Consider the following 16,810-nt stretch of genomic DNA (forward strand, 5'->3'; position numbering starts at 1 on the left):
AGACCTATTTGCCTCTTAAATGTAAGTTTCAAGATTTTCATGAAAGTGGCCACCATTAGACTTAATACGGCTGCGGATCATGTCGTTCAGCCATCACAGACCGCTTTCATGCAAGGAAGGAATATCCTTGATGGAGTGGCGGTTTTGCATGAGACGGTACATGAGATGCATACCAATAAATTAAATGGGGTAATTTTAAAATTAGATTTTGAAAAGGCGTATGATAAGGTCAAATGGTCTTTCCTTCAGCAGACACTCAGGATGAAAGGCTTTTCTCCTGAATGGCGTGCTCTAATAAATGATTTGTGTATGGAGTGACATAGGCATCTCCAATGGGCCTGCCGAAGATGGTACCCGAGGTTTACTGAAGGCCCACGACCCGAATTTTATGAAGCCCGGAAGCCCATTTACGAGATAGTTTGGAAAGATAGAGTTGTATTAGGAATAATGACTTGTAACTATTACGGGACGAACTCAAAGAGTCTCCCGGACTTTTTAACTTGTACATCACGAAACCCTCGGCTCCGCCTCCTATATAAGGAGGAGTCGAGGGAGAAAGAGAGGATCGATTTCATTGTCTACACAACCCTAGTTTCTGAGCAGTCGAGTACTTTTCCGGCTGAACCCTCGAGATCTACTTGCCCTCTACTTCCCTGAAAACACTAGTCTACAATCTGTAGGCATTGACAAGTCGATACCTTGTCAATTGGCACCGTCTGTGGGAACTAGAGGCGACAATGAGCTGATCTCGATGGCACATTCAACATTGTCGACATCTTCGATGGCAAGCAATGCGATGGATAGAGGTAAACGGATCGAAACTAGTCTATTCGATTTTGTTCCTCGCCCGCCCTCCCGTTTGGATGCATATGCGTATCTGGAGGAGCCTATGGAGATGACGTTCAGGAGATTTCACTTCCGCGTCGGAAAAGAGGGATCACATCGTCTCGAGGTTCCGATCCCATCGGGATCGTCGGCGGCCGACTCCGATCTTTCGGAATCATCGTCATCGTTCAAGACGGGAGTCGAGGAGATCTCGCTGCCACGCTTTGTCAAGGCTGCGACAAGCGGAGAACTCGTCAAGATCTTCGGCAGCATGTCCTTCGAGTCGTCTGCGGACTCCAATATAAGCAGCGACTCAGACAACGTCGACAGCTTCGACTTCATCGACAGATCTATGTCTGGTAGGGAGGTCTTCGCTGATCTATACGACGATGTCACCAACCCCAATGAAAGACAAACTCCAATATACCATCAAATCTATGTAATTGGAGAAGCGAGTCACCCACAGGAGGAGACATCAGAGGCTTTCGATGATGTAGGAAATCCATACATCGATCCCGCTGATCTTACGCGAGGTTTAGGCACCAAGTACGTCGGACCTGCAACACGACAGATGGTGCAACTTCCGCAAGCGGTTTGGGACAGAGTCGCAAAAGCTATCGATGGCACAGAGCCAATGACTACGGCCGCCACAGCTGAAGAGCTGCAAGCATACCAATATAGACTCGCCCGTGCTGGACGAGAACTCGAAAACAAAAAGCTGAGCTTGATAGGAGGAGAGCCGCAACTTCTGAGTCAAGCAGGCGAAGAGCTGAGCTGAGTCGACAATCAGGTACTTCGGGAGGAGATAGTCACAGAGCAGCTCGCAATAGGGCAAGGTCTCGGTTGCAGCATATACCTGAAGCCGAGAGGGAGAACCTAGTCCAAAACCTCGACATGTCCTTTATGTCGATAGATACAAGGGGGAATATTATTCCAAAGACACCAGAAGCTGGATATATGGCGACCCAGGATTTCATCCTGGCGTCCAGGCCAACTCCCGGAGATCCAAGAGAAGCATTGTACAATATAGCCATGGCAGGAGTTGGAGGCATGGGAACAGCGTTCACGGGTACAAGCACGCCTCCTGAAGGCACTGCAAGGTAAAATAGTCCACGACCTACAACAGTGCAAGACCTCCCGAGAACGAGTGGTGCAAGAGATACAGCGACACAGGCGCGAGTTGATAGGGCACGACAAGAAAGGAGAGAACATCGGCAGTCACCAGAAGTCGACGAGGAGGAGATGTGTGGGCTCCCGTGCTTCACTCAAAGAGTTCGCAAAACACGGGTTCCATCCGGTTTCAAGTTACCTGACAACTATAAGAAGTTCGATGGCCTGCAAGATCCCGAGGATTGGCTAGTCGACTATCTGGAGACAATAAAACTAATGGGAGGAACCAAGGCAACCGCCATGCAGAGCATCCAGGTGCACCTAAGTGGAGCAGCACGGTCATGGATAAAGAAGTTACCACCTGGATCTATCGATAGTTGGGAAACTTTTGAGGACATGTTTGTGAAAAATTTCTTATCTACATGCAAGAAACCTGCGTCAATAGAGCAGCTACGGGCTTGCAGACAGAAGTACGATGAGTCGATGAGGGCTTACATCGAGAGGTGGAACATTATCAAAAATTCGGCAGAGAACATATCTGATGAGCGAGCAATAGACGCGTTTATTGCTGGGATCCGAAGAAAGGATTTCGTCGAGGACTTGAGATGGACTAATCCGAAAACAATAGCAGCACTCATGGAAATAGCGAATCGCTGGGCAGATGGAGAGGATGCTGTTCACAACAAACGACATAGGTCGCCTGAGGACGATCGTAATCAAAATATTCAAAATAGACGATGATTTTCTCGCCAATTCTCTGACTATGACGGTCCCGACCAAATATCGGCTGGCTTCCGAGGAAATAGTGGAGGTAATAATCGAGATGATTATAAAAAAAGTGGTGAACAACGCAGCGATTACAAGGACAGTCTCCGTCCCAACAGGCAAAACAATGGACCAAGGTTCCAAAGTCCATATGTGTCACCCGAAGATCTCTTGAACGGACCATGCCAAATGCACTTTTTTCTCGACAACAACGGAAAGAGGCAGTCGGGGCATCTGCAGAAGGATTGCCGAACTTTCCTAGCACTACACAGATATGCAGGGCATACAAGCACGCAGGAAGTAAACAGAAACCCCCAGGGGACAAGGAGTGAGATCCATCTTCCACCTCCTCCCGCAATCACGGACGAAAATCGACACCAGTTGCAATTGGCGGCAGCTCCACACCCGCCTCCTTATATTGACACCAATGGTGCGGTCTCGATGATTCAGAAGGCCAGACCATCCAATAGAGCTCAAAAAGTAATTTCGCGACAAGTCTTCATGGCAGAAAAGATGCCTCCACCAACAATCGAGTACCTGAATTGGTCGGGACAAGACATTGGCTTCACCATAGCGGACCACCCGCTGCAAGTCCCTCGACCAGGACAATCAACTTTGATCTTACCAGCGGTGATCGCAGGATTCGACGTTTCACGAATATTCATAGATGGAGGCAGCAGTTTAAACCTCATGTATGCAGATACATTGAGAAAGATGAATATATCCTTGGCAAACTTAAAACTAACCGACACACGTTTCCATGGTATCACACCGGACAAGCCAAATTATCCATTGGGAAAGATCAATCTCGACGTTCAGTTTGGAACCCGAGAGAATTATAGAATAGAAAGGCTGGAGTTCGAAGTCGTGGATTTCCCATCACAGTACCATGCTCTACTGGGACGACCCGCGTATGCCAGGTTTATGGCGGTACCACATTACACATACTTGTTGTGGAGACTCCCTGGACCCAACGGTCCAATCACATTAAAAGGCAGTTTCGCCCTAGCAGATAAGTGTGACAAGGATTTTCATCGACTGTTAGAAACTTTCGGGATGCAAGCAGAGTATATGGGGCCAAGGCTAACAAACTGATTATGACGTGTTGCCTGATGGAGGGAGGCCGCTAAAGGAGCCAACCTTTGACACAACCAAAAATTCAAAGCAAGTGCAGATTCACCCGACATATCCCAAGAAGACGACAGCTATCGCAACAAATATGGATCTTGCATAGGAAAGCGCGCTCGTCGAGTTCCTCCGTGAGCGCTGGGAAATCTTCGCATGGTGTCCAGTAGATATGCCAGGAGTACCCAGGGAACTTGCCGAGCACCCTCTCAATTTGGATCAATGGCTAGACCAATCAAACAACCTTTGCGGCATTTTTCGGAACCAAACCGCAAAGCTATGCTGTCAGAAATTAATCGACTCAGAGAAGCTGGATTTATCAAAGAGTTACATACAGATGCCACGTGGGTAGCTAACCCAGTGTTGGTCCCGAAGAAAAACACAGAGGTCCTTCGCATGTGCGTTGACTTCACGTGTCTCAATAAACATTGTCCAAAGGATCACTTCCCCCTCCCAAGGATCGATCAAATTATCGACTCCACGGCAGGCTGTGAACGTCTTTCCTTCCTGGACGCATATTCTGATTACAACCAGATCCGATTAAAAGAGGAAGATGAGGTCAAGATAGATTTTATAACACCCTATATATGGCGTGTTCTGCTATAGAACAATGCCCTTCGGGTTGAAAAACGCGGGAGCAACATATCAACAGATGATGCAGAAGTGACTTGCCACACAGATTGGTAAGAACGTTGAAGTATACATTGACGATGTCGTCATAACAAGAAAGAAAGGGTCAACCTTGATCGATGATCTCAAGGAAACTTTCGACAACCTCGATAAATTCTGCCTCAAGCTGAACCCGACGAAGTGCTCTTTTGGCGTCCCTGCGGGAGAACTTCTTGGGTTTCTGGTGTCAGCAAGAGGGATCGAGGCTAACCCGGAGAAAATTCAAGCCATTGTGACGATGCGGAATCCATCAAAGTTAAATGAAATACAACAGCTAACTGGGCGAGTCACAGCTTTAAGCAGATTCGTCGCCAGGCTGGGAGAAAATGCGTTGCCATTCTACGCCTTGATCAAGCAGGGAGAAAAGTTCGAGTGGAACGAAGAAGCAGATAGAGCTTTTTAGAACCTCAAGCACACAATCTCGACACCACCAATATTAAAGGCGCCCAAGGAAAAGGAACCTCTCCTGTTATATATCGCAGCCACAACTCAGGTGGTTAGCACAGTACTTGTGATCGAAAGAGAGCAAGAAGGAAAACTCCATAGAGTCCAGCGGCCGGTATACTTCATCAGCGAAGTTTTATCGCCTTCAAAACAGCGGTACCCGCAGTACCAAAAGTTAGCATATGGAGTGTTCACAACCGCAAGAAAACTGCGACACTATTTCTCGGCACATCCGATAATAGTGGTCAACGAGGCGCCTTTTTCCAATATATTAAACAACCCGGAAGCTACGGGTCGCGTCTCCCTTTGGGGAATAGAGCTTTCCCCTCGGGACATCACATATGAGAAAAGAAAAGCAATAAAGTCGCAGATCTTACCAGACTTCGTTGCACAATGGATGGAGCTACAAAATACAGGACCCCCAGATTTGTCGAGAACTTGGACTATGAACTTCGACGGGTCCAAAAGGCTAGAAGGAGCTAGAGCAGGCGTGATATTAGTATCACCTCAAGGAGATAAGGTTAAATACGTGCTGCGGATGATGTTTCCCAATGCGTCTAACAACGAGGCGGAGTATGAAGCACTCATACATGGGATGAAGATGGCAAAAGCCTGCGGTGCAACCCGGTTAAAAATCTTTGGTGACTCCCAACTCGTGGCTCAACAGGTGATGAACCAGTGCGACGCAGTCAATGATAGCATGATATCATACAAGGAGGTATACAATGAACACGAGAAACTCTTTGATGGATGTGAGGTAAATCACATCAGTAGACTCAACAATGACGAAGCCGATGTTTTGGCAAACATCGGGTCGCAGTGTTTGGCAATACCACCGGGCGTATTTTGGGAGGAGATAAGTGAAAGATCGACTAAGGCAAAGAAACAACTGAAGAAAAAGGAGAAGCTCGAGAAAGGCTCGGGGGCTCCAGCAGTACCAGAAGCAAGCACATCGGGAGATGAAGAGGAATCACATGAGGTGATGGTGGTGCAAGTTCCTTGGATGCAGGTTTACATCGCATATATCCTAAGGAAAGAAATAGCCGAAGATCCAGTAGAAGCAAGATGAGTTATTCGACGGTCCAAGGCGTTTACTGTGGTTAAGGGAGAGCTGTATAAGCGGAGTATATCGGGAGTATTGCAGCGATGCGTTTCACCTGAAGAAGGATGAGTAATCCTAAAGGATGTGCACGAGAGAGTATGTGGGCATCACGCAAACAGTCGAGCTATAGCAGCAAAGGTCTTCCGAGCAGGCTTTTACTGGCTAACAGCAATAGAAGATGTCAAGGACATAGTACGTACCTGCGACGCGTGCCAGAGATTTGTGGCAAAACCTCATTCTCCGGCAGCGGAGTTAATGCCAATACCCTTGTCGTGGCCTTTTGCACAATGGGGTCTTGATATGGTGGGAAAGTTACACAAGGCGTGGCCAGGAGGATACGAGTATATGCTCGTGGCTGTCGACAAGTTTACTAAGTGGATCGAGGCAAAGCCAATAAATTCGCCAGATGCAGCATCGGCGGTTAGCTTCATCAAAAGTATCATTTTTCGATTTGGAGTTCCTCACAGCATCGTCACGGACAATGGCATCAATTTTACTTCCAAAGAATTCAAGGCATATTGCGCAGAGGTAGGAATCAAACTACACTTGGCATCAGTTGCGCACCCGTAGATCAATGGTCAAGTCAAGAAAGCGAACGGCATCATCTGCAACGGCATCAAGAAACGTCTGCTAACACCATTGGAAAAAGCTCGACACACCTGGCCAGAGGAATTGCCTAGCGTGCTATGGAGTATACTGACGACACCCAATACAACGACACAAGAAACTCCATTCTTTCTGGTTCATGAAGCTGAGGCAGTGCTTCCGATAGAAATAGAACACAATTCCCCGAGAATGGAGGAATTTGATGAAGAAACCTCGAGAAAGGCACTAGAGGATGATGTCGACGCACTCGATGAAGCTCGAGACAAGGTGTTGTCAATACCACCGGGGCCTGTTGAAGCGCTATTTTCCCCGCTCGGACGATTTACGGGACTGGTCCATGGCGATAAGGGATTGTTTCTTCATGGTTGGAGCTCTTGGCGAAGTTTGGTAAATTCCAATTGATCCGAGATAGGACAGGAAGAACCGTCAGGGAAAACGTCGTCAGGTATCTGGTTCACGCGAGAAGTAGCAGGGGAGGCAGTCGATGTTCCAGCAGCCTTAGAGTAGTTATCAAATACCAACTGGAAGAAAGAAAAAGTCGACAGTCAATCACCAAACAATGGATCATTCCCTCTCATTGATAAGTTAGGATATTTACAAAAGTGGGGATCTATTACAAAAGGTCAACTCCTAGTGAGCCGAAGGAAATAGCCGTATATCATAAGGATATCGACATCTACCAAAAGAAAGATAGCAAACGGAGGAGTAAGTTGGTCTACTTGACCTCCGTCTTGGCAGAACTGGAGGAAGCAGCTGGCTTGTACCCGAGGAATGAGAGAATCTTCTTCGAGTGTGGCTTGGCAGCCTTAATCAAGGACTGCCACCTCTCTTTGTTTATCCCCTTCGTTTCACCAGCTTTCCGTATCAACAGATGCGAAGAAAAATCCTAATGGACGGGTTAGGTACCCGATAAAACATGACTGGAATTCGGCATCTGGTAAGACCTTAAGCGGCACATGTCGAATTACGCCAGTATCCCGAGATCATGTCTAGGGACGTGATCTTGAAGTAGGTTTTTGCGGGATCGCCACAAGAGCAGTTGACTGGTACCTGATCCGTCAGATGAACCAGCCCCAACTACCGATATCCCTGTACAATATATGATTGTTTTATGAAAATTGTTATTAAACTCGAAGAAATCCTATGTTAAATATAACGAAGGAGATTTTCCCTGATTCTTCGATTCAAGCAAAATCTTGGGGGCTACTGACATAGGAATCTCCAATGGGCCTGCCGAAGATGGTACCCGGGGTTTACTGAAGGCCCACGACCCAAAGTTTATGAAGCCCGGAAGCCCAATTACGAGATAGTTTGGAAAGATAGAGTTGTATTAGGAATAATGACTTGTAACTATTACGGGACGAACTCAAAGAGTCTCCCGGACTTTGTAACTTGTACATCACGAAACCCTCGGTTCCATCTCCTATATAAGGGGGGAGTCGAGGGAGAAAGAGAAGATCGATTTCATTCTCAACACAACCCTAGTTTCTGAGCAGTCTAGTACTTTTCCGGCCGAACCCTCGAGATCTACTTGCCCTCTACTTCCCTGAAAACTCTAGTCTACAATTTGTAGGCATTGACAAGTCGATACCTTGTCATGGAGATAGTGTGGAAATCCGGGTTAATGATGACACCGGTCACTATTTCCAAACACGAAAAAGGTTACGCAAAGGGGATCCGCTATCACCAATGTTGTTTAACATTGTAGCGGCTATGCTGGATATACTCATAGAGCGGGCCAAGTCTGATGGTCAGATTGAAGGTGTGATCCCACATCTGGTTGATATGGGTTTATCTATCCTTCAATATGCCGACGATACAATTCTTTTTATGGATCATGATCTCGAAAAAGCTCGCAATCTGAAATTAATTTTGGCGGCTTTCGAGCAGTTGTCGGGATTAAAAATCAATTTCCATAAAAGTAAATTATTCTGTTTCAGTGATGCCCAAAATGATACGACTCTATATACAGAGTTGTTTGGTTGTGGGCAAGGCCAATTTCCTATTCGCTATTTGGGCATTCCGATTCATTATCGGAGACTAACAATTGCTGAATGGAAAATTGTGGAATAAAGATTACAAAAACGCCTTAGTAGTTGGAAGGGTAAATTGTTGTCCCTGGGGGGAAGATTGGTACTCATTAATTCGGTACTGACAAATATGGTACTGTATATTTATCATTCTTCCTATTACCGAAAGGAATTCTACATAAACTCGACTATTATCGATCCAGATTCTTTTGACAAGGGGACATCGAGAAAAAGAAATATCGACTGGTTAAATGGAGTATAGCCGATAAAAGATGGAAGTACTAGAAGAGTTGACAATATAGCGACAAATATACTAAAAAGGTGAGCCTACAACCAAGTACAAGCACTTGGCTGTAGCCTCGGGGGCTACTCCCATCGGGAACACTGTTCGCGTACCCGATGAAATTGAAGAAGTCATGGTGAGCATATTTTGAGTTATGAAATAACTCTTCATATACTCCCATCGGGAGGACAAGATAAAAATATACAAGTCATCCGTTGACTCGAATAAATGTGCTATTCCAGCAGCTGATAACACGTGAAGCACACGTCCGTTGGGAACCCCAAGAGGAAGGTGTGATGCGTACAGCAACAAGTTTTCCCTCAGAAAGAAACCAAGGTTATCGAACCAGTAGGAGATGAAGGCCACGTGAAGGTTGTTGGTGAAGGAGTGTAGTGCGGCGCAACACCAGGGATTCCGGCGCCAACGTGGAACCTGCACAACACAATCACAATACTTTGCCCCAACTTAACAGTGAGGTTGTCAATCTCACCGGCTTGCTGAAAACAAAGAATTAGACGTATGGTGTGGAGAATGATGTTTGCTTGTAGAAAACAACAGAAAACATAGATTGCAGTAGATTGTATTTCAGATGTAAACGAATGGACCGGGGTCCATAGTTCACTAGTGGTGTCTCTCCAATAAGAAATAGCATGTTGGGTGAACAAATTATATTTGGGCAATTGACAAATAGAGAGGGCATAACAATGCACATACATATCATGATGACTACTATGAGATTTAATCAGGGCATTATGACAAAGTACATAGACCGCTATCCAGCATGCATCTATGCCTAAAAAGTCCACCTTCGGGTTAGCATCCGCACCCCTTCCAGTATTAAGTTGCAAACAACAGACAATTGCATTAAGTATGGTGCGTAATGTAATCAACACAAATATCCTTAGACAAAGCATTGATGTTTTATCCCTAGTGGCAACAGCACATCCACAACCTTAGAACTTTCTGTCACTGTCCCAGATTCAATGGAGGCATGAACCCACTATCGAGCATAAATACTCCCTCTTGGAGTCACAAGTATCAACTTGGCCAGAGCCTCTACTAGCAACGGAGAGCATGCAAGAACATAAACAACACATATATGATAGATTGATAATCAACTTGACATAGTATTCAATATTCATCGGATCCCAACAAACACAACATATAGCATTAAAAATAGATGATCTTGATCATGATAGGCAGCTCACAAGATCTAAACATGATAGCACAAGAGGACAAGACAACCATCTAGCTACTGCTATGGATCCATAGTCCAAGGATGAACTACTCACGCATCAGTCCGGAGGCGGGCATGGTGATGTAGAGCCCTCCGATGATGATTCCCCTCTCCGGCAGGGTGCCGGAGGTGATCTCCTGAATCCCCCGAGATGGGATTAGTGGCGGCGGCGTCTCTGGAACTTTTTCCGTATCGTGGCTCTCGGTAATAGGGTTTTCGCGATGGAGAGTTTAAGTAGGCGGAAGGGCAGAGTCGGAGGAGGCACGGGGGGCCCACACCATAGGCCGGCGCGGGCCCCTCCTTGGCCGCGCCGCCTTATGGTGTCGCCACCTCGTGGCCCCACTTCGTATCTCCTTCGGTCTTCTGGAAGCTCCGTGGAAAAATAAGACCCTGGGCGTTCGTTTCGTCCAATTCCGAGAATATTTCCTTTGTAGGATTTCTGAAACCAAAAACAGCACAAAACAGGAACTGGCGCTTCGGCATCTCGTTAATAGGTTAGTGCCAGAAAATGCATATAAATGATGTAAAGTGTGTATAAAACATGTGAGTATTGTCATAAAACTAGCATGGAACATAAGAAATTATAGATACGTTTGAGACGTATCAGCAGCCGAAAAAGGCACTCGACAATATATTCTCAGAGCGCCTCAGTCGCGATTTAATCTCTGAATGCGGCAATACTTTGCGAAGGTAAGACCCCAGGATCCGTCCTGCGCGGCGTGGCATCGCCTCTGAATGCGCTCTGCTACTTTTCTCCGTATCAACAGATGCGAAGAAAAATCCTAATGGACGCGTTAGGTACCCGATAAAACATGACTGGAATTCGGCATCTGGTAAGACCTTAAGCGGCACATGTCGAATTACGCCAGTATCCCGAGATCATGTCTAGGGACGTGATCTTGAAGTAGGTTTTTGCGGGATTGCCACAAGAGCAGTTAACTGGTACCTGATCCGTCAGATGAACCAGCCCCAACTACCGATATCCCTGTACAATATATGATTGTTTTATGAAAATTGTTATTAAACTCGAATAAATCCTATGTTAAATATAAAAATGGAGATTTTCCCTGATTCTTCGATTCAAGCAAAATCTCGGGGGCTACTGACATAGGCATCTCCAATGGGCCTGCCGAAGATGGTACCCGGGGTTTACTGAAGGCCCACGACCCGAAGTTTATGAAGCCAGGAAGCCCAATTACGAGATAGTTTGGAAAGATAGAGTTGTATTAGGAATAATGACTTGTAACTATTACGGGACGAACTCAAAGAGTCTCCCGAACTTTGTAACTTGTACATCACAAAACCCTCGGCTGCGTCTCCTATATAAGGGGGAGTCGAGGGAGAAAGAGAGGATCGATTTCATTGTCAACACAATCCTAGTTTCTGAGCAGTCGAGTACTTTTCCGGCTGAACCCTCGAGATCTACTTGCCCTCTACTTCCCTGAAACACTAGTCTACAATCTGTAGGCATTGACAAGTCGATACCTTGTCATGGAGATAGTGTGGAAATCCGGGTTAATGATGACACCGGTCACTATTTCCAAACACGAAAAAGGTTACGCCAAGGGGATCCGCTATCACCAATGTTGTTTAACATTGTAGCGGCTATGCTGGCTATACTCATAGAGCGGGTCAAATCTGATGGTCAGATTGAATGTGTGATCCCACATCTGGTTTATGGGGGTTTATCTATCTTTCAATATGCCGACGATACAATTCTTTTTATGGATCATGATCTCAAAAAAGCTCACAATCTGAAATTAATTTTGGCGGCTTTCGAGCAGTTGTCGGGATTAAAAATCAATTTCCATAAAAGTAAATTATTCCGTTTCAGTGATGCCCAAGATGATACGACTCTATATACAGAGTTGTTTGGTTGTGGACAAGGCCAATTTCCTATTCGCTATTTGGGCATTCCGATTCATTATCGGAGACTTACAGTTGTTGAATGGAAAATTATGGAAGAAAGGTTACAAAAACGCCGTAGTAGTTGGAAGGGTAAATTGTTGTCCCTGGGGGGAAGATTGGTACTCATTAATTCGGTACTGACAAATATGGTACTGTATATGTTATCATTCTTCCTATTACTGAAAGGAATTCTGCATAAACTCGACTATTATCGATCCAGATTCTTTTGACAAGGGGACAGCGAGAAAAAGAAATATCGACTGGTTAAACAGAGTATAGTTTGTAGTCCCAAAGATCAAGGCGGGCTTCGAGTTCATGATCTGGAGGTCAAGAATTTAGCTCTGCTAGGTAAATGGTTGTTTAAGCTTCTTACCGAGGATGAGAGTTGGCAAACTATTTTTCGGAGAAAATATATCGGCTCGAAGACGCTATCCCAAGTGGTTTGGAAACCTGGGGATTCACACTTCTGGACTGGTCTCATGGCGACAAAAATGTATTTTTTCACCATGGTACTTTCTCGATCAAGAATGGAGCACAGATACAGTTCTGGGAAGATGTTTGGTTAGACAATGCACCCTTAAGTGAACAATATCCTGATTTGTATAGTATTGTTCGTCGCAAAGGTGATACCATTGCCACAGTAATAGCTACCTCACCTCCGAATGTGACGTTCATACGGGTTTTGCTTGGACAAAGGCTACTGGCATGGAATGCCCTAATTCACCGGCTGGGAGATATTCACCTGTCGCCTGAACCGGACGAATTTAGATGGAATCTTCATGTAGATGGCACGTTCTCGGTCAAAAATCTTTATACAATGCGATCCTTCATTCTGATATACCAGTTGAAAATAATAAGAAAATTTGGAAGATGAAGATACCATTAAAAAATATTTTTTTTGGATGGTATCTTCGTCGAGGAGTTATTCTCACCAAAGACAATCTTGTTAAACGGAATTGGCACGGAAGTAAACGGTGTGTTTTCTGTCATCATGATGAAACCATTAAACACCTATTTTTCCAGTGCCAATTTGCGAGATCTATATGGTCAGTCATCGAAGTAGCGTCTACCCTGTATCCTCCGACTAGTGTGGCCAATATCTTTGGCAATTGGCTTCACGGTATCGATTCAAGGTTCAAGTTGCTTCTTAGGGTGGGGGCGCTAGCAGTTATCTGGGCGCTTTGGCTAAGTAGAAATGACAAGATTTTTAACGATAAAAACTGTTCTTTGTTGCAGGTCATCTACAGATGTACATGTATTCTCCGTTTGTGGTTATCTCTTCAGCGAGTGGAGAACCGAGACCTATTTACGGAGGTCTCTACACAGTTGGAGGCTACGGCGAGAGATACTTTTTCCCTACATGGGTGGCAGCATAGTCTACGGATTGAAGCAGCATCCACACCTTAGGCGTTATATGATTCATCGTTTCGATATGTATTTCGCCTAATTTTTTCCATCTTTAACGGCTGTGTATGCAGAGGCTGGATGTAATTGTTTCTAAAGTAATAAAACATCCTTTATTGAAAAAATGTTTTTGTAGCAGAACAAGCAAAACCATGTTAGGCCATCTGAATTCTGTTCTGAAACTGAATGAACTGCATATGAAATCTATCGTTTTTTATATGAAGTGTAGTACATGCAATCTATCTTTATTATATGAACTGTACAGGTAATCTGTTGTTTTTATAGAGGGTAATCATACTACGAGGAAACGCGCCCACTTCGCATTGGGCGTTTATGGCATATCCAGTTCATGTTAAAAAAATGACAGATTACATATACAACATGATTAACCTCTATAAAGCTCACCGCCACATTTGTTGATCAAGTAGCTCTTTACAAGTGTCACAAGCCTCAAAAACACTAACTTTTCATGTCGGAATACCTCAGGGTTCAGACAGGCGACCCAACTCCAGATCTCCAAGGAGCAAAGGCCAAGCCTGCATTGCTGCAAGCCGGCGATCATACTTGAAACGAGTCTACCATGGCTTTCAGAACCTTCTGCGACGATTGCCACTGTTTGTCGCTGGCGCTCGCGACGAAGAGCACCACCGTGTTCCCCTTGGCCGTGGCTTTGGCCAGATTGTGAGAACCGGTCAGTGCCAGTGGAGTCTCCAACACATAGCTGTAGTACTGCATCACAACGATTTATGCCCATTCATCAGGATTCAGCAACATTACCATCAGTAAGTTACTGGCAGCAACTAGTGAGACAAATGCAGCAGTAATCCTATTCCTAACTTGAGGGAAGATTTGCAATTTCGGCACTAGAACATGAAAAAAGGAAAATTAATTACTTACAGTTAGGTCGCCGATTTTCTCGACATTGGTCTCGATAATTTCTTCGGGTTCCAAGGTGTTGCCGGTGACGAAAGGCCCCAAGGAGGAGATGAGCTTCTCGGGGCTGCCGATGTCCTCGATGGTGGCGTTGGGCCTGTTAGTGAGGCGGATCAGCGGCGAGGCCACCACCTGCACTTTGCCCTGCTTGTCGTCCTCGAACTTCACCTCCACCCATGGCTCGGCGCACTTGGGCTGGCAGTAGTTGCCGGACAGTATGTTGGCCACTCGCAGCTGCTTCCAGGTGGGCGGCAGGATGAACTCGTAAGGCTCCACATTGCCTAGAATTGTTGGAGAACGGAACTTGTCGTCAGTCAGTTTCAAAAACAAAATTAAGAAGCAAAGAGGGTAATAATGCTTGGAGATAAAGAAGCAAGAACCGAGTGATCACCAGCCCGGAGTGCGGGGGTGTCCTTGGTGGTGGCCTTGAAGAAGACGAAGCCCGGGCTGGAGGGCGCCGGCGGCAGGTACTTGCCGGCCTCGACCTCACGCGCCCCGGCGGGCAGCGGCGTCCTCGCGAACAGCGCGCCCAATGCCGTTCCGACCACCAGCTCCCTCCTGTGGCTAACAACCGCGAGAGGCGCCGGCGGCGTGGCAGCGGCAGCGTTGTCCGCGGACACAGCGTGGACAGTCGTAGAGCGGGTACCGCAGGAGGTTGGCAGCCGGAGGGAAGGCCGCAGGAGCGGTGAGAAGACGGAAGAAGACGAAGACGCCATGGCCACGGCCTCGTGTTTGGTTCGCGCGGGAGGAACGGGACGTCGTCCACTCTTATCCAGACGACTAGGATATTTAGCTCGACGCGGGCGAACTTGTGTACGTGTACGGGAGAGGTCCCCGGGACGCGGCTGAGCAGAGCCCGCTCAGTCAGTCAGCCTGTCGAGGATAAGACGAGATAAAAACGAGCCAGAGGCGCGGGTGTGCGGCCGAGCATCAACGGGACACTACTCGGCAACCATGGCGCCAACAGCTCTGTCCGCTCCCGTCCTTCGCATCTCTCCCCACTCGGCCGGAAGGTCCACCGCCGCGGCCGCTCTCGCCGGCGGGCTCCGCTTCGGCAAGACGACCTGTCTGCACTCTGCCCATTCTGGTATGCGCTCTCTGCTCCATGTTCTTTGCTTGTGCTAACGAGCTGAATCCACCAGTGAGCTGATCTAACCATGTTCTGTTTTGCATCTTGCCGCCTTGCCCCCAAAAAGGCAAAGCTGTGCTTCGGCTGCGATCAAACGAGCTGTTGACACCGGTGGCACGGAGGAGGCCTACGGCGCTAAGAAGCAGCGTGGACGACTCCAAGGTCACCGACGAGAAGGTAATGAAGCGCTTAAGCACGGATATGTCCCGAACAATTCGCGCCGGGAGCTAACTGACCAATCCGCTCGCGCTTTCCGCAGAAGGAGTTCGGGTACTCGAGGAAAGACGTGCTGCTGATCGGCGTCGGCGTGACCCTCCTCGGATACGGCCTCAAGTCAGGGCTCGAGGTGATGTGCCGTGTCGTGCTTCGAAGCTCTTCTTCTCTCGCTGCCACCGGCAGCTAGCTGCTCGGTTCATCTCGGCACCGAAGAATCTAACTGTGTTTTTGCCTTGATCGCGCGCGCGCAGTTCGTCGGCCTCGACCCCTTGCAAGCCGGCAACTTCGTGCAGCTGTTCGTCGTGCTCGGGATGACGGTCGGCTGGATCTCGTCCTACATGATCCGGGTGGCCAACAAGGACATGACCTACGCCACGCAGCTCAGGACCTACGAGAAGCAAGTCATGGAGGTGGGTGAACCTTCGATACGCAGCTGTTGTAGTATCTGACCAGCTGAGGTAACTCGCAATGCACTCGAACAAGTCGTGAAGACTGACCATCAACTGATTTTGTTTCCAGAAACGGTTGGAGAGCCTGTCGGAGACCGAGCTGCAGGTTCTGCTGGAGCAAGTGGAGGAGGAGAAGGAACGCCTGCCGCCGGCGAGGGTTCAGGGTATCACCATCAACAGGAAGACGGAGGATCAGACCACTGCCAATTAGCTAGAACGTACTACACCTTGGTTCTGAGATTAGCCCAGTACACTGTTTAGGTTAGCTTTGCATCTAATAGCTGGCTCTCTCTGGTAAGAATTTGTAGTACAAGTGCTCTTAGTTAGAGAAATGGGGTTCTATACATATACCTTTTTGATTCGAAACTGAAGCCTGTCCTAAAATTTAAGTTGTCCTAAAATTTTCCTAGTCAACAACTTATAACTCTGATCATGATTTGTACTTCTAATATTCATAAAATTTGTATAAACATATATACGATGAAAGAGATTTTTAAGACGAATGTAATGACACCATTTATGCATTCCAAATCTATATAATACGGTATATAATAGTAGTCAGAGTTGTGCATCAA

The 16,810-nt window shown here is 46.7% G+C and overlaps 2 protein-coding genes across 2 annotated transcripts; one reads left to right on the forward strand and one right to left on the reverse strand.

Annotated features, from left to right (window-relative positions):
- Positions 1 to 13,883: 13,883 nt before the first annotated feature.
- LOC127344172 (psbP domain-containing protein 6, chloroplastic) lies at positions 13,884 to 15,221 on the reverse strand. Its single transcript, XM_051370390.1, has 3 exons — positions 14,833 to 15,221; positions 14,406 to 14,722; positions 13,884 to 14,237 (listed from the first exon to the last, which is right to left on the reverse strand). The coding sequence occupies exons 1-3, from the start codon at positions 15,155 to 15,157 to the stop codon at positions 14,067 to 14,069; spliced, it is 813 nt and encodes a 270-aa protein (XP_051226350.1). The 5' UTR covers positions 15,158 to 15,221; the 3' UTR covers positions 13,884 to 14,066.
- Positions 15,222 to 15,276: 55 nt separating this feature from the next.
- Positions 15,277 to 16,601, forward strand: LOC127344173 (uncharacterized). Its single transcript, XM_051370391.2, has 5 exons — positions 15,277 to 15,528; positions 15,638 to 15,747; positions 15,830 to 15,916; positions 16,038 to 16,196; positions 16,306 to 16,601. The coding sequence occupies exons 1-5, from the start codon at positions 15,396 to 15,398 to the stop codon at positions 16,444 to 16,446; spliced, it is 630 nt and encodes a 209-aa protein (XP_051226351.1). The 5' UTR covers positions 15,277 to 15,395; the 3' UTR covers positions 16,447 to 16,601.
- Positions 16,602 to 16,810: the final 209 nt, after the last annotated feature.

Source organism: Lolium perenne, chromosome 3, assembly GCF_019359855.2.
Source record: "Lolium perenne isolate Kyuss_39 chromosome 3, Kyuss_2.0, whole genome shotgun sequence".
NCBI classification, from domain to species: domain Eukaryota; kingdom Viridiplantae; phylum Streptophyta; class Magnoliopsida; order Poales; family Poaceae; genus Lolium; species Lolium perenne.